Source organism: Mercenaria mercenaria, chromosome 19 (genome assembly GCF_021730395.1).
Source record: "Mercenaria mercenaria strain notata chromosome 19, MADL_Memer_1, whole genome shotgun sequence".
Taxonomy (NCBI): domain Eukaryota; kingdom Metazoa; phylum Mollusca; class Bivalvia; order Venerida; family Veneridae; genus Mercenaria; species Mercenaria mercenaria.
This window is the reverse complement of record NC_069379.1, coordinates 12,433,543-12,455,963: the sequence shown is the minus strand read 5'-3', so window position 1 is coordinate 12,455,963 and position 22,421 is coordinate 12,433,543. Positions and strand designations below refer to the sequence as shown.

At 35.3% G+C, this 22,421-nt stretch overlaps 3 protein-coding genes across 3 annotated transcripts; all 3 read right to left on the bottom strand.

Annotated features, from left to right (window-relative positions):
- Positions 1-413: 413 nt before the first annotated feature.
- On the bottom strand, positions 414-5,660 carry LOC123541771 (uncharacterized). Its single transcript, XM_045327365.2, has 5 exons — positions 5,480-5,660; positions 4,244-4,381; positions 3,110-3,196; positions 1,788-1,912; positions 414-1,543 (listed from the first exon to the last, which is right to left on the bottom strand). Exons 1-5 carry the CDS (start codon positions 5,583-5,585, stop codon positions 1,373-1,375), a joined length of 627 nt encoding a protein of 208 aa, XP_045183300.2. The 5' UTR covers positions 5,586-5,660; the 3' UTR covers positions 414-1,372.
- A 736-nt stretch (positions 5,661-6,396) lies between these two features.
- On the bottom strand, positions 6,397-8,248 carry LOC123542239 (uncharacterized). Its single transcript, XM_045327956.2, has 3 exons — positions 7,946-8,248; positions 7,420-7,578; positions 6,397-6,987 (listed from the first exon to the last, which is right to left on the bottom strand). The coding sequence occupies exons 1-3, from the start codon at positions 7,992-7,994 to the stop codon at positions 6,764-6,766; spliced, it is 432 nt and encodes a 143-aa protein (XP_045183891.2). The 5' UTR covers positions 7,995-8,248; the 3' UTR covers positions 6,397-6,763.
- A 4,373-nt stretch (positions 8,249-12,621) lies between these two features.
- On the bottom strand, positions 12,622-17,687 carry LOC123542454 (uncharacterized). Its single transcript, XM_045328326.2, has 5 exons — positions 17,338-17,687; positions 15,759-15,892; positions 14,715-14,801; positions 13,839-13,951; positions 12,622-12,930 (listed from the first exon to the last, which is right to left on the bottom strand). Exons 2-5 carry the CDS (start codon positions 15,790-15,792, stop codon positions 12,703-12,705), a joined length of 462 nt encoding a protein of 153 aa, XP_045184261.2. The 5' UTR covers positions 15,793-15,892; positions 17,338-17,687; the 3' UTR covers positions 12,622-12,702.
- Positions 17,688-22,421: the final 4,734 nt, after the last annotated feature.

Genomic DNA, 22,421 nt, shown 5'->3' with positions numbered 1-22,421 from the left:
GTACCAAATACTCCTTTACGCAGTATTTGCTAAGTACTCTTTCAGGCAGTATTTATGAATATAACTGACATGAACCCCTTAAGACAGGATTTTGTATTATCAGTGACATGGACTACTTTTGACCGGATTTACTAGGATAGTTAATAAAACGTACTGCTTCAGACCGGTTTTCTAGTATAACCGACATGTATACCTTTAGGCAGGATTTACTTTTACAAATGACATGTACTTTGTAATACATAGTCTGGTGACATATAGGCCCATTGGGTCGGGTTTGTTTAATTGATAAATTGATAAATATTTTATGTAATTATGTTTATACGCTCACACAGGTCACGTTAATAAACTAATTTTTATCTTACCATATCATATGTACACCTTTAGGCAGGATTTACTGCTACAAGTGACATGTACACCTTTAGGCAGGATTTATTTTTACAAGTGACATTTACACCTTTATGCAGAATTTATTTTTACAAATGGCATGTACACCTTTAGGCAGGATTTTATAATTCAAATGAACATGTAAATCTTTAAACAGGATTAATTTCTAAAATGGACATCAGTTCCTTTGAACAGGACTCACTAATATAACATTCTACAGGATTCTATAGTATACATTATGGCTTAAAATAATTATTCATCAAGTTGAACTAAGAATGTTTTTTCTTCTATTTTTATTGCTATTTTAACACACATACAAAGCAGAAGTAATATTTTCGTATAAGTTAACTACGAGCATGGCATTAGTCGATCTTATTTTCCAAACAATTTTATTCGGGGAAAATTGTTAGAAATCATGATAGAATAACAAGAATTTTGTTAGAGTAAACATTTACCAAAGAATCTAATATATTAATTATGCAAGTGTTTAATAGAAGGCTGTCTAACAGGATTCTGTAAAATATGTGTAAAATGGCACAATATGTGTACAATAGAAAAAGTGGAAACTCCACAGGTCGCTCAACACAACAAATACTTGTAAAATGGCTCATAATGTGTACAATATGTGTAAAATGGCTCAATATGTGTACAATATGTGCATAGGCTCAATATGTGTACAATATTTGTAAAATGGCTCATAATGTGTACAATATGTGTAAAATAGCTCATTATGTGTATAATATCCTTAAGCGACTTTAATGGGATTCATGGGGTTCTTACTGTTCTTACCGTGCAATATGGTTATGATATTATCTTAAGCCGTATTCAGTATGGGAATATATAGTACGGTCACATAGGTTAATTAAGGAGATAAAAAGCGGGTATGTATTTAATATAACTCATATAAGGAACAAGCATTCTAACACGCAAGTGTCAATAATATATTCCATAATTTTTCCGGCATATAAGAGGTTGAAATATTGAATATCTAAGCTGTCGTATTCATACTCTCAAACATAACTACTGTCTCCTCGTGGTTTTCAGCTCTGGTACCATGTTCTTCAGTCTGTCCCCGCTCAGTTTCTGTTATCTGGTTCACACCATCACTGGTTGGTATCTTGAAACACGCAATTTTCTCCGAGAATTCTTTTACCTTAATCTAAAAAAAAATCAACTAAATTGTAAATATTATTAATCAATTTGTACATTCTTTGTTGTCATCCGATTTTCTTATACATATACTGTGTTTTTTTTTTTTTTTTTTTTTTTTTTTTTATTTAACAGTATTTAACACTGCTGTTGTGATGTCTGTTAATAGTATAAATATATCAAAATATAATGGCTACCGTAGTCTAAATCACCACTAAAACCTGCCCAGATTCGCGGTGTCACATTACATTTACCTTGAAGGAGACATAGACGCAACCGGAAGCTTGCTTGAGATTTACGTCCTTGACCTCTAAGCAGACGTCTGTTATAAACGGAACATGTGGAATTGATTTCTTGCAAACTTTTGGTGGATTAGGAACTGAAAAGAAACATACATCACAAATACTGGCAAAAGTTCATATCTACTGTAGGCATGCTCATGTCCGAATGCGATGGTGACTCGTTTCTGACATACTGGACTGTCATGTTGGCACCTCCAACAGAACGACAAAACAAGACAAATTATTTAGCGCTACCCGCCGTTATGTCGTGCCTTCGAAATTACGAAAAATCATCATCATGACAGAATGCGATTTTGCAGTGTCCTCATGTCAAATCTTCTGTTTAAAACTGTCATGCAAATTACCATTTGAGATTGCCGGGTGGGTATTTTTTTTAAGTAGAGTAGATGAAGTATACCGTAGTACATAGGCAGACAGGCATAAAGACATACAGAAATACTATAGGTTTATTAAAACAGCGGCGTGTTGTTTTCGGATTGAGCAGATTTTGCTAGGCTTTGAACACCTATCGTCAATACTGTCTAATACAACATCCCCGGGTCAAGTTGCTATTGTAACGACCCAGCTTTTTATTAGATACCTTCATGTACAAATAATACACACCGTAACAATACAAATATATTTTTAGATTGGAACCTTCATTCATTAAGCACAACTTTAGAAACATCACGACAATATTTATGTTTAACCTTTACCCTACTGAATTTCTATAATTATCTTGTAGTAGCTGGTTCCCAGCTTGCCAGTTCATTTGGAATTTTTCTCACAGAAAAGCCGGGTAAAAGAAGCATTCATTATTTGAAAGCTTCGATCTTTTTGTTGTCCTTAACCGTTAGCCTGCTAAATTTCTAAAATGGACTGGTCGATCATTCAATTTGGGCTATACCATTTATCATTTGAAGGGGTGTTTACTGAACAGTGCAGACCATGATCAGACTGCACGAATGTGCAGCCTGATCTTGGTCTGCACGGGTCGCAAAGGCAGAATCACTTACCGCCAGCAGGCTAGATGTTTTAAAAACAAAGATCTTATTCTTATACCGACCCGTCGAGGCAGGCCGGAGTCCCGTCGAGACAGGCCGGAGTAACACTCGGTTTGGACTATTTACAGAACCAGGTTAGAAATTCAGATATACGCATGATTCTGGATTGGATTTCGACACAGACCTTGTACAACATGAAATTAGTTTAATCACATATATTTGTGAGATACAAGTCGTATTTTTTAAAGAATTTATGTAGGTAAAAAAATATATATGTAAAAAGTTAATTACCTTTGATGACTGTTTTGAATATCTGTCTCTTGTCGAATGTAACCTCTAGCACGACAGCGTCCTTTTCTAAGGTTGCTACGAAGCAGACTGAAAAATATAACAATTCATTCTTGTACAACAGAGAAGATCAGGAGACAAGCCAACAAGTTTCTTCACACATTTTATGCTCAACGTTTCAGACAAAACTGAACAGCTTTTAGCTTACTTTAGTCACTTTAAAATAGCCGATCTGGTCAAAATGTTTTGGAATTCATCTATTCTCTGCAGACATTTAGAGTATAATAAATAATTTAAAATAATAGCGAGCTCGAAGAGCAGGCCCGAAGGGCCTGCTCGAGAATCGAGCTTTACGGTAACGCAAGTATACTTGCACACTTGGTGATGGATTTGAAAAGTTTCGTCGGAAGTTTTTAAAAAGCGCACCCTAGCGGATAGGTGCTCACAGGAAGTACTTCTTTCCGGAGTGAATACAGAACTTCATTCAATTGCTAAAAAATATTCGTCACTCAACAATAATGAAAGAATGATTTCCAGTTGTTTGAAAAAAATATTGTTTTCATTTAAAAGATCAAGCATCGGCCAGAAAATGGAAAAAATGTCATTAATAAGCAGAAAGAAACGGGAACGCGGTAATGACGTCACCTTGACACCGGCTTCCCATAAATTTTGCAACGTATGATATTCACTGTTACAGGTATGGTGACACTAAATGTAGAATTTTTCAAGTGAATAGGTTCTCCTGAATTCTTGTGACTAGTGAATAGTTTCTTTGTGACAAATAAATGATGCATAATATTTTTAGCTAAATCCGATTTCTTTGAGCTCGCTTTGAGGCTTTGCCTTATTTCATATTAATAACTATTTTAGAAAAAAAAAACAACGTTTGTCATATTTGATTTTTATCAGGTCATGCTATCTAAGGAAAGTAGTCCGGCAACATACAATTGATTTTGACATTTGATCCAAGGTAAACTGGATCTAAATCAGTTCTATTTCGGTGACGATTACAAATGTTGTTTTTCTTTCTACATAACGGTGCCAACACGTAAAGACTAGATATCATATATTCATTAGTTGCAGGTTGGCAAGCACCTTAAATCATATTAAGTAAATTATAAATAAGCCACTGATTACCGTTAAATTTGTACATTTTCTTGCAAAACTCGCATTTCCCTTTGCTGCAGCCTTGAACAATGTCGCCATATTGTTCACCGGAAGTGACGTCAGAGTAGCTAAGAATGGTCCGCAGAATGTCGGTTAGTTCGTCTGCATCTGTACGTACAACAATTGACAGACTATATCTTATATAAACACATGAGAATTACTTGTTTTTACTAATTTTTACACTGAAAATCGAAAAGCGTTTGTGTTAAAGCTAGCCAATGGCCCGTTAGTATGCTAATTTTGAACATAACTAAAACTAAAATACAATTTATCTGCGAAGTTCAGACAATTTTCGACCAGTTACGCGTAACGGCAACAACTTTCATTTAGTAGAATGGTTTTTGGTTTATATACTGCAACAGCTGGTTCTCAGCTTGCCGCTACATTTTAAAATTGATAAAAAGCCAGGTTAAAAAGGTTTCATTAGGATTCTAATGCTTCGGTCTTTTTCGTTGTTTTTAAAGAAAAAAATCTTGGCTGTGACTAAAAACAGAGTTGGTGCGCCTGTGATATATTACAGACTCCGGTATATACCGGATTAATTAAATTTGAACGAAAATATCTTAAATGTATACACTCAAGAAAATTCCTAATCGGTCAGTTCGAGACGACCCGGAATTAAAGTACTTATAAAACAACCTTTCAAAATATTGAGGGAATTCTCGCTTCTCAATATTTATCTTATCTAATTAAAAGATAATTTGAAATTTCAAGTTGATGCTTAATCTGGAGTTGTTATATACGTATAATTCAAATTAACCCTTACCCTGATGAATTTCTATAATGGAATTGTCCATCATTCAGTTTGGGCAGTACCATTTATCATTTGAAGGGGTGTTTACTGAAAATTTACTGATTAAACAGCGAACAGTGCAGACCATGATCAGACTGCACGGATGTGCAGGCTGATCTTGGTCTGCACTGGTCGCAAAGGCAGAATCACTTGCCGCCAGCAGGGTAAAGGTTAAATTTGTGCTAGAATAGTCGCAATGATGCATCATACACAACTGAACATTTAAAGGCACTGGCCTCCTGATCTTGTGACAAAACAATAGGTATCAGGAAATTAATGCAGCAGCTAAATTTTTTAACTAAATCATTTAGTCAACATCTCCATGTATCAAAAAATCAAATATCTTTAATTTTCGATGCATTGTTTTAACATTATTCTACTTTATAAACGAAATCCAATAAAATGTCCCATACCTTCAGAATCCTCTGTCAAAGACAGTGAAGTTTTCTGTACAGTAATAATACGCCCCGCAACCAGAGCCAAACAGCCGAAGAGTAACGCTATTTTCAATCCCGTCATCCTCACAGTTTTTGTAAGCGAATGTTTTTTGTATCTACTCTAACTGCCAACGTGCATCGAATAAACTTATATTTATACCCTCGGAAGCTTTTAAAACATGAAGTGGTCCTTTATTAATAAAACGCAGACGTGCCGTCGGCAGAAGCTTTTTCCAATTAAAACGTGACCTTGGCCACTTGAAACATTTCTGTACTGCACTGAGAGAAAAGATCAAATAACGAAAGTTGATTGTCAAAACAGCGTGATCCGTTGACAGTATATATAATAAACAAACGCCGGACCTTGAAAGTAAAAGTTAGTTCAACGACACAGAAAATGAAAGAGTCTGCTAACAGGAAAGTATACCTCATTGTGTTAGATTTTGTTAGTTCAGTCCGGACAAAACTGCATTACCTGTTCTCACAAATTTGTTTGATACAGAAGCATTTACCTGGCGCTCGTGTAAATATTCAGTATATATTTCCGTTAATTAATTTGTAAACAGATACAAAATGTGCATTACTGTTAAAACAACATATCACTGGCTTAGCGCAAAACGGTTGTAACTCCTTCTTTATTTCATATAAGTTACAACCGTTTTGCGCTAAGCCCGAGATATGGCAGCGTGGAAAAGGCGTGTAGCTGTCATTCTTTGAACTGATTTTGAATTGGAGTTTTACAACTTCAAAAGTCACAGTTTTTTATATGTTTTAAATTTAATCTGCATACATTGAAAGATATACAAAATAGGCTGTAAATGTCTGGAATTATTTTCATCTTTTCATTGCACGTTTATTTGATAAGTTTCATTGATTTGATTTCTTTGTTTGGAAATTTAAAGATACTGGATTTAGTACAACACTTAATGTTTCTAATGCAGCTCTCAAAATAATTATATTTGATTATAAGTAGAATCTTATTCAAGATATAAATTATCATTTTTTAAGCTTCATATTTTCTCTTAAGGGAGTATTTCAATTTAAAAATTAACACGTGAAAATCGTTCTAAGTAAAGTAAATACTGAGTGAATATTTCTGTGTTATGTTACATGAATTCGTATATCCATTTCAAATCAAATGCAACAAGGCAATGTAACGTTTCCCATAACGATGTCACTTGTTCTTAAATTGATTTAATATAAACAGTTGAAAACTGTCTGAGAGCATATAGATATAAAATATCTAATTCTGTTATTATGTTATATGAATCTGTATATCCGCTTAAAATCAAATTCAACAAGGCTGTAATATACTAAGAGGCAAACAAGTGTAATATCAGACAATGCTGATAGTCCTGATACGGCGCCATTGCACAGGTTTTCATTGCAGTAACAAGATCGAACCCTTGTTCCACTGGCACGGCATGTGTCACAGCCCAACTTGTACGTGTAATCTGAATATTTTGAGCAGGTACGGAAATATACTGAAAACAAAGGTTTTTTAAATGTGAATAAATCATCTTTGAGAATTGTTGAAAGAAATGTATTTCACAATCAGTTGGATGCATTTTCAGTTAAGCGACACGCGATGATAGCGGAACTCAAGTTGAACTATCAAAGCATACGCCAATATATAATGAAAATACATAATCAGATTCACATCGGATGTATGTATCCAGCCATAAAATATAATGACATGTATAATGTAATTTGCACAAGCAAAAAAGTTCAGAGTAATATAAAGTTTGCGCAGGACTTATATTAAACCACAAATGACAACGCGGTCCGCATATAACATAAAGACCGAATTACAGAACATAATAAATTTTGCACAATATGTTATAGCGATGAAACCACAGACTGACTGTGTTTATCATGTACAGCACAAGTCAGCTATGGCGTCCCATAATATTTACCTCTGTCGTTAGTAAAGCGGTATTTGATGCAATAGTCACAGCTGTCAAGAATGAAGCTAGTGTTTAATGACGTCAGCTTGAAGTCCGCGCCGCATACGTCAGGATTTGACGTCGAGTCACATTTGAAACATCGCAACCCATCCACTGACAGAATTGTTTCTGTAATTTATTAAAAACATTATATAATTTTAGTATACTTTTTGACGTTTATTAAGTCATAATGGCAATATTTTAAATATTTTGTGACTTTTCATATAAGGCAATTTTCGTGCGATTAGATATTTGCATATTAGGTAATTCTTTGGAATGTTGCTTAATGCGTACAAGGATTTCCGTAAAGAACGGAGAATAGCGAATTCGGTTGACACGCGAGCCAGTCAGACAACATTAAGACGTCAAATATGACGTAAATTGTCGCATGACATTCGGGTCACGACTACTTGGATAAACGAAATCCGGCGTATTTTTTATCAAAATATTTTAAAGAACATGTAATGATAACTACATAGTACACATAAACACATACCAATAACAAACAACTCCAAACAATATACATGTAACCACTTGAACGCCATATTTTAACATCCTTGGATCAACATCGTATCATTCATTGAAAAATGGCCCTGTATATTGCGTGATAGTGTCATTCAATGTTTAAATTGTATATTTCTCAATTTGTTTATGAAAATAGCAGAAATCCAATATAATTAATGGTTATTTGTACACTTTAATATTTTTATCCTTTATTGTAGTTGTGTTATAACTCAAAACCAACTAGGTCATAAACTGATCATATATCCGGAACAACGGATGTACAGTTAGTTTCTTCCGTCTGTTTTGTCAATAATTTTGTTAATTCGGTTTATATGTCTAAACAGACAACTGCCTGAATCAGTCAAATTGTATCGCTTCCATGGCTGGCTTGATAGTACACACATAATTGAGCCGTGCCATGAGAAAACCAACAAAGTGGGTTTGCGACCAGCATGGATCCTGACCAGCCTGCGCATCCGCAATATTGTTTAGGATTTGTAGAACTTAAATCATTCATGGAAAATTCAAGAGCATTATAAAATTGTTCGCGTAGGTTTTTATTTCTTTTTTTCCGTTTTTTTTTTTCATATTATCAAAACGATTTCTTATTTTCTTGTAACATTGCCAATTTGATGGTTTCCCGAACTGGATAGCAATTCGCTTTAAACGATCACGTTTCCGAGATGTAGTACGAATAAGTGAGTTGTACAAAGGTCTGTCGTTCAGGGCGGATTTGTACAACTTTAGTAGGAATGCATGTTTTAGCTAGATCTAAAAATGTTTTTTTCGAAAAAAGATGTGGCTACGTCTAGAGAGTCTAAGTTAAGAACTGACCAGTCGGTAGCGTTTATCGAGTTATTCAATTTGTCAAAATCGGTTTGATGGTAGTTCCACACTCGGCGGGTGTGTAGCATGTCCTGACCTGGAAACTGCTTTTAACATAAACATATTTACCAAAGTGATCACTAATATTTGACGGGGTTTCAAAAACTCCAGAATCCAGAGGTATTACAGTATTTGTTGATGCAATAATATCAATGAAAGGGCTTGTACTGTGTGTTATTCGAGTTGGTTTATTAATTACATTATTTTGTCATATTATTAAGAATAAGTATGTCTCTGAATTTACGATTTGTTACATTTAACTGATCTTCATTTATATCGTCAACTAAAATAGTATTATCTGATATTTCTAAGGCCTGGTCAACAAGAACATCACATCTTTGCCAGAAGTCGATAGCGGAATTTGGTGACCTATAGATTGTTGCAATATTAAAGTGTTTATTATGATCTTTTATTTTAATACACAGAGATTCCGGTAAAATGGTTTCAAGGTCATTTAATCGTTTTGGCTGTAATCCTGAATTACAATAAACTAGGATACCACCTGGATGTGACAAAACATATTTCCGAAACATAATTGAGCCGTGCCATGAGAAAACCAACATAGTGGGTTTGTGACCAGCATGGATCCAGACCAGCCTGCGCATCCGTGCAGACTGGTCAGGATCCATGCTGTTCGCTAACAGTTTCTCTAATTCCAATATGCTTTGAAAGCGAACAGCATGGATCCTGACAAGACTGCGCGGATGCACAGGCTGGTGTTGATCCATGCTGGTCGCAAACCCACTATGTTGGTTTTCCCATGGCACGGCTCAATTATTATCTTACCCTTCAAGTTTCATCTGCAAAACAGAATTACTTAGTGTTAAGTGAGTTTCGGTAAAACAGATAACATCAAAGTCAAGAAAATTATATTTAATATAATCTAACTTGTAGCGAATACTCCTTATATTCTGATGAAGTATAGAAAAGCAACCATTGGATTCTTGAGTAGGCTTGGGATTGAGATGGACATCTCTAGCCAAAAGGAAAATGACTAATCGCATGATCTTTGGATAATGAATATTATCTAATATTAAGAATAGAAGGTACATTTTTGAAATAACGGTAATTCGTAAAAATCGAGTGAACCCAGGGACTTACACACTTTAGTTTTATGTATAAACCGATCCTGTCAGGGGTGGTTACACAAATTACACATCAAAAATGCCCCGAAGCACGACATACATGTCATTATAATCTATAAGTACTCTTCAAGAATGGGCAGCTTTAAGTCTGGTTTTCCAACTTTCCTTGATAGTTTCAGTTCGTTTTATTTATGATGTTTTCGGCATAACGAAGCGAGACCACTTTATGTAAGCCGATATTTGGAAAATTCACTTTTTACCTTTATATTTTAGCTGTTTTTTGAACAATTAGTACGCTACTGTTGATAAGCTACATATATACAAACATATATGAAAAATCCGACTTCTTAGATACGTTAACGCTATCGCCATTACCAGTCTATAGGACAAAGGGGAGAAACAATTTAACAATGGCCCTAACAGAACACCGTACTCTCCTAGAGACAGGTTTTAAGCCACATCTTCTTACAACTCAGTAATCAGTATTTTCTGTTTTTTTTTAGTTACTACATTCGAGTTTAGTTTACATTTAAGCATTTTGGAATGTATATTGTACACCTTTGAACGCAAAATGTGCGCGTTGTATATGTGGTCAAATTAATAGATGATTATTATGAGGGTGATGATGATGATGATGATGATGAAAATGATGATGATGCCTATGATGATTATTATGACACTTTAAGAGCTAAGAAGCTGCAACAAATTTTAGCAACTTTAAACTTAAGATAATTTCTTTGGATAAGAAATATTATGGTATTTTAGCCCTTAGCATGCTGGACACGATTAATTCTGCTTTTGCCTCTAGTGTAGAGCACGTCCGTGTAGTCTGATCAAGATCTGCATTGTTCGCCTTTCAGTCAGTATCTTTTGGTAAGTACCCCTTTTAACAGTTAATGGTACTGTCTAAATTGCAAGATGGACGGGTTCATTATAGCAATTTTAGCAGGTTAAGGGTTAGCATTGAATTTATTCACGTATTTCAGTCATTTACAGCTTGTAGTTTTGTGAGAATAGAAAACAGTACTTGAACATTTGAGGAGAGAGGAAGCTCTTATTAAAGTATTCATTCGTTTCTAAAGGGTCGTTCCACAGCTCCCAAGAACGTACAAAAATTTATTTTTCAGCAGTTTATGTATGTACAGTCAAATCTCGATATTTCGACTTCGGTTATTTCGATATCGCGAGTGGATTTTCCCGGTCCCGATTTTTTTTTCCTTTTTATTTTATACAGATCAACTACGGACATCTTGATTTTTTATTTCGATTTTTTTTATCGCTATCTCGACTAAATTGTTAGTCCCTAACTTTAAAATTTACTCTATTTGGACATCGGTATCTCGAGTGGACATTTATCGTCTGCCAAAAGAGGTGCGAAAAACTGCACTCGCTTGTATTCGCTCAATCAGATATTCTTCACGAAGATTAGATCTACCTTTCAATATTGTCAAACTGCTGAGTCATGCCGGAGGGCGGAAGTCAAGAGCTTGCCAAAGCGCCAGCCTAGGAAAATTCCCAGAAGTTGAAACTGCACTGTTGAAATGGTTCAACAGTGCAAGGCCACAAAACTTCAGCGATAATATACAGTTTTTATCTTTACAACCGTGTATGTATCAACACGAAACTTCATTACCCCACCTCCCGACCTAAGCTGACCTTATTTCGGTTATCTCGACTTTTTCGATATCTCGACTTTTTTTTACCTTGGTCCCGACGAAGTCGAGATTTCAAGAGTTGACTGTATAGATGTTTATGCCGACTAAGATCAAAGAAATTTCCTTTTGATCTCAGGTGTATACTGTTGTAGTACTTAAGTAAATTTATGTATAATATACAAAACAATCACAGTTCAAGTCCGATTACATTTTAATCTGTACTAAACTACAGGCATTTTATAACGAGAATATGTACAGCAGTTGTTTCTAAACGATAAAGTTCTCTTTCCGTTACATATCTGCGACTTTATCACTTCAAAACTCTCAAATAAACTCGGAAAACTTGAAAACAACCCTTTTATACAAGCTACAAAATGTTGAAAGCTATCTCCCAAATACATTCATTGCATTAGCCCTGTCGGTAGCCTAGACCCTAGTCTGTGTTCAGACCTAATGTTTTGTTCATAGGAGAGAACTCTTGAGACTATTCAAATATTGTAATTATGTCCCTTTTCTTCTCAAAACATTAGATAATCAGAGCCAGGACTGATGAAGTCAGAATTATTTACAGATTTTTTTTTCTAAAAAAAAAAATAAAAATTATCTAGTCGGTAGCCAGACTACCTAGACCCTAGAGGTTTATGGAGCCACATGTTCAGATGAACACTGACCCTATCTGACCCCGGCATTCTGCAGAAAGTAGCAAAGATTCTCTGCAATCTAATACTTTAAGGGAAAGAACGTAAGACAACATTTAAATTCTTTATAATATTACAACATTAGACTGGACAATAGCCGAGGCCTAATACCGAGAGTAGGCAATGAAAAGAAATTAGTATACATTGTACAGTTAAAGATGCCATCAGCAATTGCAACTGTGACTCAGTCAATAGTTAAACGAAGTCTATATAACACCTAGAGCTAGAGGATGGGTATAAATTGTACATTCTTCATTTAAAGATGCCATCAGCAATTGCAATTGCAATTCTATATGGCCATCTAGACGGCATTTCGATACTAAAATGACAACAAAACCTGAACGACTATTAATATTACAGTTTCATAATTCACTTCTAATTATTTGTCAAAGATGTTGTGTTTCTCTTTTAATTTAGTTATTGTTTCTACTTGAGCCTGGTTTGTTTGGCATTGCTGCTGAAAGTTAAGAACTTGAGAATCGGCCCGAGCCTGAAGACTTTCCCAGCATCGTTCGGACTTTCCATGTAATCCACAGCGTCATCATCGTTGTTATCCACATCCTCATCCTTGTAATCCACAGCCTCATCCACTGCTATCCCCGAAGCGGGTATTTTAAAGCATTCAGTCTTGCCTATGTACCATTTTGTATCCACCTAATATAGAAATAATAGGAAAATAAAATAAGTTAAAATATATTCTTAAAAGATTCCGACTTTCTCACAGGATGAATAAAGCTCAGTATACCTTTTACCATCATGTTTAAATGAGTATGTAAGACATGTAAAAATGAGAATAAACAACGCATTTCCCATTGTTAATCGTTCTTCTACTTAGATGCACCCATATTATTCAGTGTCTGCTCATCTAGATCTTAACCGTGGTAAATCAAACGATAAACTACGCAAAATGTCTTGATAACTTGATATTAAATAAATTGATAAACCATGGATTATTTCATAAAAACTATCTGAATAAATAAATTTGGTACCTTAATGTTGATTAGATGTTAGTTTACCTGGAAGGCGGTGGGAGTGCATGGACATTTAATTTACCTGAATGGTGATCGCTGTGCATGAATGATAAGTTGACCTGGAAAGTGATCGCTATGCATGAATAATTAGTTTATCTGGAAAGCGATCGCTGTGCCTGTATGATTAGTTGACCTGGAAAGCGATCGCTGTGCATGTATGACTAGTTGACCTGGAAAGTGATCGCTGTGCGTGAATGATTAGTTGGCCTGAAAAGCGACCGCTGTGCATGAATGATAAGTTGTCCTGTAAAGTCATCGAAGTGCATGAACTTCCATGATTAGTTGACTTGGAGAGCGATGGCTGTACATGAATGATTCGTTGACCTGGAAAGCCATCGCTGCGGATGAATGATAAATTGACCCGGAAAGCGATCGTTGTGCATGAATAATAAGTTGACCTAGAAAGCGATCGATGTACGTGAATAAGTAGTTGACTTTGAAAACGATAAATAGTTGACTGGAAAGCGATCGATGTACATGAATAACTAGTTGACCTAGAAAGAGATCGATGTGCATGAATGATTAGCTTACCTCGAAGGAGACAAATGCACATGCGGACGCTTCCTTCCTATTCATTTTCGTCACCTCTAAACAGCAGTTTTTGGCTTTCATTCCTGTACCAGCTGAACAAATTGTCAATGGAACTGAAAGACAAATTTATCAATCTGTCACGCCAATGAATAGGGGGTAATATGAAAAAAAAAGAAAAAAAAAAGAAAAAAAAAAACAAAAAAAAAAAGCTAGGACATGCAAGAATATTGAACTGTCACCAGCTTTCACATTAAGTTAAGCTTTGATTTGATCTTTTTATAATTTGGAAAGTATATCTATCTTTCTAGTATTGGAAATATTTCATATTCCTTATTACTCCATCGAAATAATATGGGGATTTCTTATGACTGAACACGGGTAATAGATAACAACTGGGAATGCAGTAAGTTATCTACAGATGCTCTACAGCTTTATCACGTTTCATACAATACTCTTGCTTAGATGAACTTTATTCAAATTTTTGATGCATGTTTTAATGGGTTTTTGTTTTTAACTTATGTTTTCAAAACTTTTCGATACGGTTCTCTTCAGAAGAACCTGTACAGCGTACTGGGATTAGGGTGGGGGTCGGGGGTGGTAGGGTATCCTTGGCTGTAAATCTTGGGACACAAATAGATCGCGTTTAAGGTATTTTCTCCTGCAGTGACCTATGTTTTTTGGAAGTTATATAGTCTATAATCAATTTTGAACGATCAACTTAGATATTTACAAGATCTTTCCATTAAACAATGTATAGATTTATATACTTAAAAGATTCAAATACGTCATGCCAGCACACACAGCCGTGAGACAAATTACGTGCACATATACTTTAAGTACAATTATGACAAAATAATACAACAGAGATATTATTACATGGGATTCGGGCTTCCAAATATTCCTCCTTATCAATTGTGATGTTCATCTTAATGACATTATTTCCCCGTGTTGCTATGATACAAGCTGAAATAGACAGAAAAAAACAAGATAAACGGAAAAACATATTTCAGCGTTTCTGTACGAAAACAAATTTTTAGAAAGTGTTAAACAATTAACATCTTGAAAATCATAAGATTATTTCACAGGCTGCAACTGCAGATGGGAATTTCCAGCATCGAGAGTAACTGTTTAGGCGGTAATAAGGCTTTGCCGAGTTACAGCATAAACAGTACCCCAAGAGCCGAATATTCCCGTCTGCAGCTACAACCAGAGCTAGAATCTTTTTCTTACATACCTTTTCCAAGAAAAAAAAAGACAATACAAATAAATTCAATTGAACGGCTTTCTTTTTAGAACTATTTCTTTTAGCTGCGTATTTAAACAAAGGGCGTGAAACTAACGTCCAGGAAAGACGTCATGACGTTTCAAAGACAAATAACAATGTTTAGTTCCGGTTTTGTTTTATCAATTGCAGCGTTACGTTATGAATTTTTAATAAAAAAAAAACGTTTTTTTAAATCGAGAAATTTATTATCAGGATCAAAGAGGAAGTGTCAAGGTAATGGACTTTTATTCCTTTGTTAAAATAAAATATGAGTAACTGCATAAATCTTCTACATATATGTAGTTCGTAAGAAGTCATATACAGCACGAGATTTTTCCAACACAGGTAAAAGTACCGGAAATCCCCATCTGGTATGCAAGAATGTATTCTCTCAGTCCGGATAGTCAGACTTGAAGATTTTTGTATGGATTTTATACAGCAGTAATATATATAAGCAACTGTGCTTCATTAATTCCTAAATATTAAGTCTCTGAGAAGATTGAATAATTTGTCCAAATACTAGTTAGAATTACAAAGAAAACGTAAATCTACCAAAGCATGGGCTAGAGCTACTTTAATCTATATTTCATGCTGAAATAAAACGGGTCTCCTACTGTCCGTCTGAACGAGTGAATTATTTACTATGGCATACTTGCCTTCATATATGGAAATTTCTGACAGCACCTGCATATTCCTTTGCTGCAAAGACAAGGGTCATCTTGTTCACCGGAAGTGACGTCATGAAATCTAAGAACAGTCCGCAGAAGATAATTTATAGCCGCATCCGTATCTGTCAATAAAAACATTAAAATAAACCAACTCTAAATAATAGCTATTGAAAGCCTGGGCGCAATGATTTTTTTTTGCAAAATGCGTCATGAGTTTTACAAAATGCTTATTGCTAAATGTTTTTTAAGAAATGCTTTTTACTTGTACACTATGGAAAGCCGACATACGCAATGCCACATGCGAAATGCTTTATGTGAAATGGATTTTGCGTTTTGCGAAATGGATTTTGCGTTTTGCGAAATGCTTTATGCGAATTGCACAATGTGTTATGCTCTTTGCTAAATGCGAATTGCTTTTTGCTAAATGCTTAATGCGAATTGCTTTTTGCTAAGTGTTTAATGCGAACTCCGCAATGAGTTATGCTTTTTCTTACCTTTTTGTCGAATCTGCGGCTGTGCACCCGGAGAAATTGAGACAAAAAAAGGCATTTTGTAAGAAGTGAACCTAGCACTTTGGCTGTAATTATTTATGGATATTATATTTGACACTTGGACATATTGTTGTGAAAGATTAGTGAACATTTTGATTCGAATCTACATTGCTGATGGAAGCCGCATGTAAGACGTGTGGTGCGTCCCTAAGTAATTTTCCTGCAGCTCACTTTTGTCCCCACTGTGGGGCAAACGTGTTGAGAAAGAAAAACTGTCTGAGATGCAATTTCACTTGCGAAATGGAATACAGGTTTTGTCCACACAAAAATGAGCTGCAGGAAATTTACTTAGGGACGCACCACACGTCTTACATGCGGCTTCCATGACAGTTTGGCGCGGAAATTTACGGAAATCCCCATGTACGGCAGTACCGACAATTGCTATATCTGATTGGTCGAAACTTAAACCTCTATGATACTATAATTAGCAAGCATCACTATAAATAGTAACAAAATCACGCGTGGTGGCACGTCGCATTTGCATGCCGCATAAAGCGTTTAGCAAGAAGCAAGACGCATTTCGCATTCAGCATTTCACATGAAGCATTACGCATTAAGCATTTAGCAAAAAGCAATTTGCATTTAGCAAAAAGCATAACACATTGTGCAATTCGCATTAAGCATTTCGCAAAACGCATGGCGCGCCGGCTTTCCATACTTATATAATATATAATCTTATATAATAAAAAAAAAAACATTCATAGATTAAGAGATTCAAAAAGTTAAAGAATTTGACGTTTTAGCAATAAGCATCAGCTATTTAGTATTTGGTAGCCAGCATTAAGCACATGACATAAAGCATTTAGCATTAAATAATTGACATTTTGCATTAACTATTTGGCATTTGGCAATTACCATGGCGCACCGGCCTTCATATTATAACATGTTCAGAATCCCTCGGGATACGTTGGTACTCTCGCCCCACGGGCTTGGGCACCAACCAATCCCAGAAGTTATAGCACGAAAAACGTGCGTTAATCTAGTCAATAACAAAAATATATAATTATATCTTTTACCTTTGGAATCTTCTGCCAACATAACCGTTTTCTCAACTGTCAAAGAACGGCCCGCAACAAAAACCAAACAGCCGAACAGTACCGCTATTTTCGACCCCATCATTGCTACACAAGTTTAGTTGAAAACTGACTTTATTCTCTTCCACATGTATATGTTCCACATGTATATGTATATGGCAGCCGTTTTTCTCAAGAGAACTTTCGCATGTGACAAAAACCTTTATTGTCTTTATATAAACAATTTTTGAATACTTTTGTTTGTCAAGTGCTATTTGTCCTTAAAACAATATAATATTGATGATCATGTGATAGTTTTAAGTGTTTTCCTTTTAATACAGACGATCGCGTGTCAATCACAACATAACTAAATATCCATGAAATATCTCAAAATACATATAGGAACAAGAGCACCGCCTTACGGGTGCAGACGCTCATCTGATTTTATCTTCTTTTTTTTTGTCTGTATAAAAGAAATATTGTCCTATCCATGACTTTCTAAGTCCAAAAATAGGCCATGATTCTTGCAAAAAGGAATGTAGAGATACGGTACTGGCTGTGCAGAGTCAGCTTTTAATGGAGAATAACTTTTTCTAAGCTTTAAAGTAATAGCTTTGACCACTAAGGAGAAAAGTTGACCTAAACGCAAAATTTAACCAAGAAATCTGATATTTTCTTAGTCCAAAAGACCCATAATTCTTGCAAAAGGCAGGATGGATTTACGTTTCTTGCTGTACATAGTCAGCTTATGATCATGAACAAGTGTTGCAGGTTTCAAAGCTATAGCTTTGACAGTTTAGGAGTAAAGCTGGCCTAAACGCAAAACTTAACCAAGAAATCTGATGTTCTACGTCCAACAAGAGCTGTCCGTGAGACAGCGCGTTCGACTTTTCGCAGTGCTTAACACTGAATTAAAGCTTTGCCAGTAAAAAAATTATAAAACTTTTAACTAAACAATTCTAGGTTAAAAAGGGGCATAACTCCATCAAAATTCAAATAAGAGTTATGTGGATTGTTTCTCCTGGTGTAGACTTTGATTGTAAGTTTCAAGTCAAACGCTTTGATAGTAACCGTGATATTTGACTTTCTCAAAAATTTAATAGTAACAGAAATATTTGTCTTTATCAAAATCTTTAACCAAAAATTCAAAGTAAAAAAGGAGCATAACTAGAACAAAATTCAAATTAGAGTTATGGGGATTGTTTCTCCTGGTGCAGACTTTGATAGTAAACAATATTTTAAGTTTCAAGTCAATAGCTTTGATAGTAACCGTGATATTTGACTTTCTCAAAAATTTAACCAAAAATTCTAAGTAAAAAAGGGGAATAACTCCAGCAAAATTCAAACCAGAGTTATGGGAATTGTTTCTCCTGGTGTAGACTTTGATAATAAACAACTATTTTAAGTTTCAAGTCAATAGCTTTGATAGTAACAGAGATATTTGACTTTATAAAAAAACTTTAACCAAAAATTCAAGTCAAAAAGGGGCATAACTCCATCAAAATTCAAATCAGGGTTATGGGAATTGATTCTCCTGGTGTAGACTTTGACAGTAAACAACTATTTTAGTTTCAAGTAAATAGCTTTGATAGTAACGGAGATATTTGACTTTATAAAAAAAACTTTAACCAACGGCGTCGCCGACACCGGGGCGAGTGCAATAGCTCTACTTATTCTTCGAAAAGTTGAGCTAAAAAAGGGCCATTATTCTTGTAAAAAGCAGGATGCTTTACAGGGTCATATTTTAATGGTGAACAAGCGATACAAGTTTCAACACAATGGCTTTGATAGTTTAGGGGAAAAGGTGACCTAAACATAAAACTTAACCAGGCCACGCCAACGCCAACGCACAGTCCTACGCCGATCAAGTGATGACAATAACTCATCATTTTTTTCTCTCAAAAAATCAGATGAGCTAAAAAGAAAACAAACAAACAAATCCTGACAGATACCAAAACTAACAAACATAAGCTACACACTGGCCCGAATTTGCAACACACTCAAGCCTTCAAGTCTTCAACCCCTCATTGTCGCCTCGTACGATCATGCAAGAGTACGGCAATGATTCCTAATCATTTCGTACACAAGTTGTATTGGACATACAGTCAAACCTGAACCAAGCAGTCAGCAGCACAGTGATGCTGCTTTTAGCAAGTAGTTGCTTAAATTAGGAACACATTACACCGACATGTAAATTCGGTAAGTAAGCTGACTGACCGTCTACAGTTTGGTTTGCTGGTCCACTAGAAGTCGGCAGTTGTAAACAAAAACGCTTCAAGTGTAGTTATGATAAAACTAGAGATGCTTTTGAGAAAAGCGCATGTCTCCCACAACTGCCCCTACGAAAAATGTCTAGTTTCTCTAGATGGCTTAGATGAATGGACCAAGTTATATGTCTTGGACGAGTGAACTCAATCAGTAAATCAAGGGCCATAATTCAAAAGTGCCTGGGCGGATTTGGCTAGTTATCGAACTTGGCCGAGGTCTTATGGTCAGACACATTTTGTTCAAGTTTGGTGAAGATCGGATGAGAAATGTTCGACTTAAGAGTGCGGACAAGCTTTGCGACAGACAGACAGACACACACACACGTACACACACACGGACTGGAGTAAATCAATATGTCTCCCACACCATTGTGTGGTGGGAGACATAATTATATACTGCCTGAAAGTTCCCTTGTTATTGTTAAAAACATTTCACACAAAACACAAAAACTAGAATTGTGTCCATAGGACACGGATTTCCCCACAAAATGTGCAATCCTCTATATAGCAAATAAGTATCAAAGGGTCATAACGGCAGTAAGAATATTCACAGAAAAAAATCCTTCCTCATGGTCATCTGTCCATAAACATGCTCCTCTGTGAAAGTTTAAGGCAAATCAGGCATAGGGTTAGAGCAGTTGGACACACAAGGTTTCATGACGTACGGACGTATGTATGGACGGACAGCAGCAATACTATATGCTCCCCTCCCCCACATAAATTCGTGGGGGCATAAAAAGTAAATAGATATCATTATTAACTTAATCATCGTCCAATGAACTTGTCCTTCTTTCAATTTAGACAGCACAATTAACTATTAAAAGGGGTGCTTACCAAAAAGATACTGACTGAATAGCGAACAGTGCAGACCACGATCAGTCTGCATTGGTCGCAAAGGCTAATCGTTAAAAGTGTGACAACTATAGGTCAAAATCAGAATCTTTTTACCGTTGGCATGTACAAAATTCTTTGTATATGAACAATCTAACAAGAGTGAATCAAATTTACAATCCTTATCTACATTCCCTAGGCTAATCAGCGAATCTATCTTGACAAATAGTGAGTCAGGAAATCAAGAATTGAGAGTCTGATTGTGTTTAAAGGATAGTCTGAATGATACAAGTGGATTGAAGTGGCTATTGTTTGCGCCTGGGTCACCGTAACATATCCACTGTATATTAAGTGGTTGATATCACACTAATTGTTGTTATACTCGGAAAGTAATAATGATTTACACTTCTAAATACTTTCAGTTTTGTGAATTTTCTATTGTTTAACCCAGACACAATTGCAACTTGAAGGTCATAGTAACCTTACAATGGCCTTTTTCAAGGGAAAATATCGTTGATAGGTCACATAATGAGCTTGCTCATCTTTTAACAGTCTGTCACAGACAAAGCGCCTCACAGTTATAACCAGAATTGATTGATAGGCAGTACACATTAGACAGATATGACAAAAACAGTAGCTTTAACGCTGTTATAAATCTAACAGTTTAGTTTAGGTTAGTTTATTTTTAATATAAGGCCCATAAGCGCATCTGTATGATACAAAATCTCTATTTCAAATACAGGCATACACCAATGTAATTCTATCCGATGAGTGAGCGTGCTTAGACATATAAACGGTTATATTGACTGTGTAGATAAATGGTGGTAATATTACTTTACGTTTTGCATCACATTTTTACAAATAAATTGAAATAATGCAATCAACAGATATTAATTTTTATACCCCCAGTCACACATACGGCGCGGATAGCTACGTCTAGCCACGGATAGAAACGTAGTTACCCGTATCGATCCGTACCTGTGCCTTACGGATTGATACGGATTACTACTTTAAGGTACGGCTCAGGTCGTTATGATGGCACCGCTTTTCTTGACAGATTTTGCCCACTTTGTCAAACGGACTCTCCCGGAACAGAGAGCCATTACATTTTCAAATGTAGTTACTTTGTTAACCAAAGGAATGAACTGCTTAATAATCATAACTTGACAATCGGAAACGATATTGCATTTGCAAAGATTATGAACTCGATAAATGAGACAGATCTTGTAAACTTATGCAAATTCATTCGTGCAGTTTTGGCAAAATTCTAGAGTATTTTACAACAATTAAAATAAACATTAAATCTGCAATTACACTTACCGAAACAGCACGTGTAATAACAATCCAATAAAAATATAAATCTACAAGACAATGATTCATCATGCGCGTCTTTTATCTTATTATGGCATTTTATTAGAATCACATAATCAATGACCATTGATCAATTATCGTCAATTCATCTTATATGCAATAATAGCGTAACATCTCTTAATAACCTTATTGACTTAGCACTACTTTATATTATGAAAAGAAATAGTCCTAAATGTAAACATACATATACATGTATATTTTTATTCAAGTCAACTCATGCATGTAATCTGAATAAAGTCATCTTGTTTGACAAATGACCATCTCAAACGTATTTTAGAATGTTGAAACTTAAATATGTTTGCTGCAATAAACACCAACTTTCTTTATCTTTCTTTCTCTATAGTTGATAATGACGTCTTAATATCTTAATATGTTACTTTAATACATTGAATATTTGATCAGAAATATATGAATTCCCCCACCATCTGTATCAAATTTTGATCATGTATGACATCATTAACGCTTGAATTTGATATTGTTTAAACTTGTGCATCTATCTTTATGTTTACTACTGGATATATACTGTCATGAATAACTCTATTAGAAAATCCCCATATTGTATATGTAAATGTATACTTGGGTAGTAATAAAGAAATCTGTCTGTCTGTCCGGTACGGA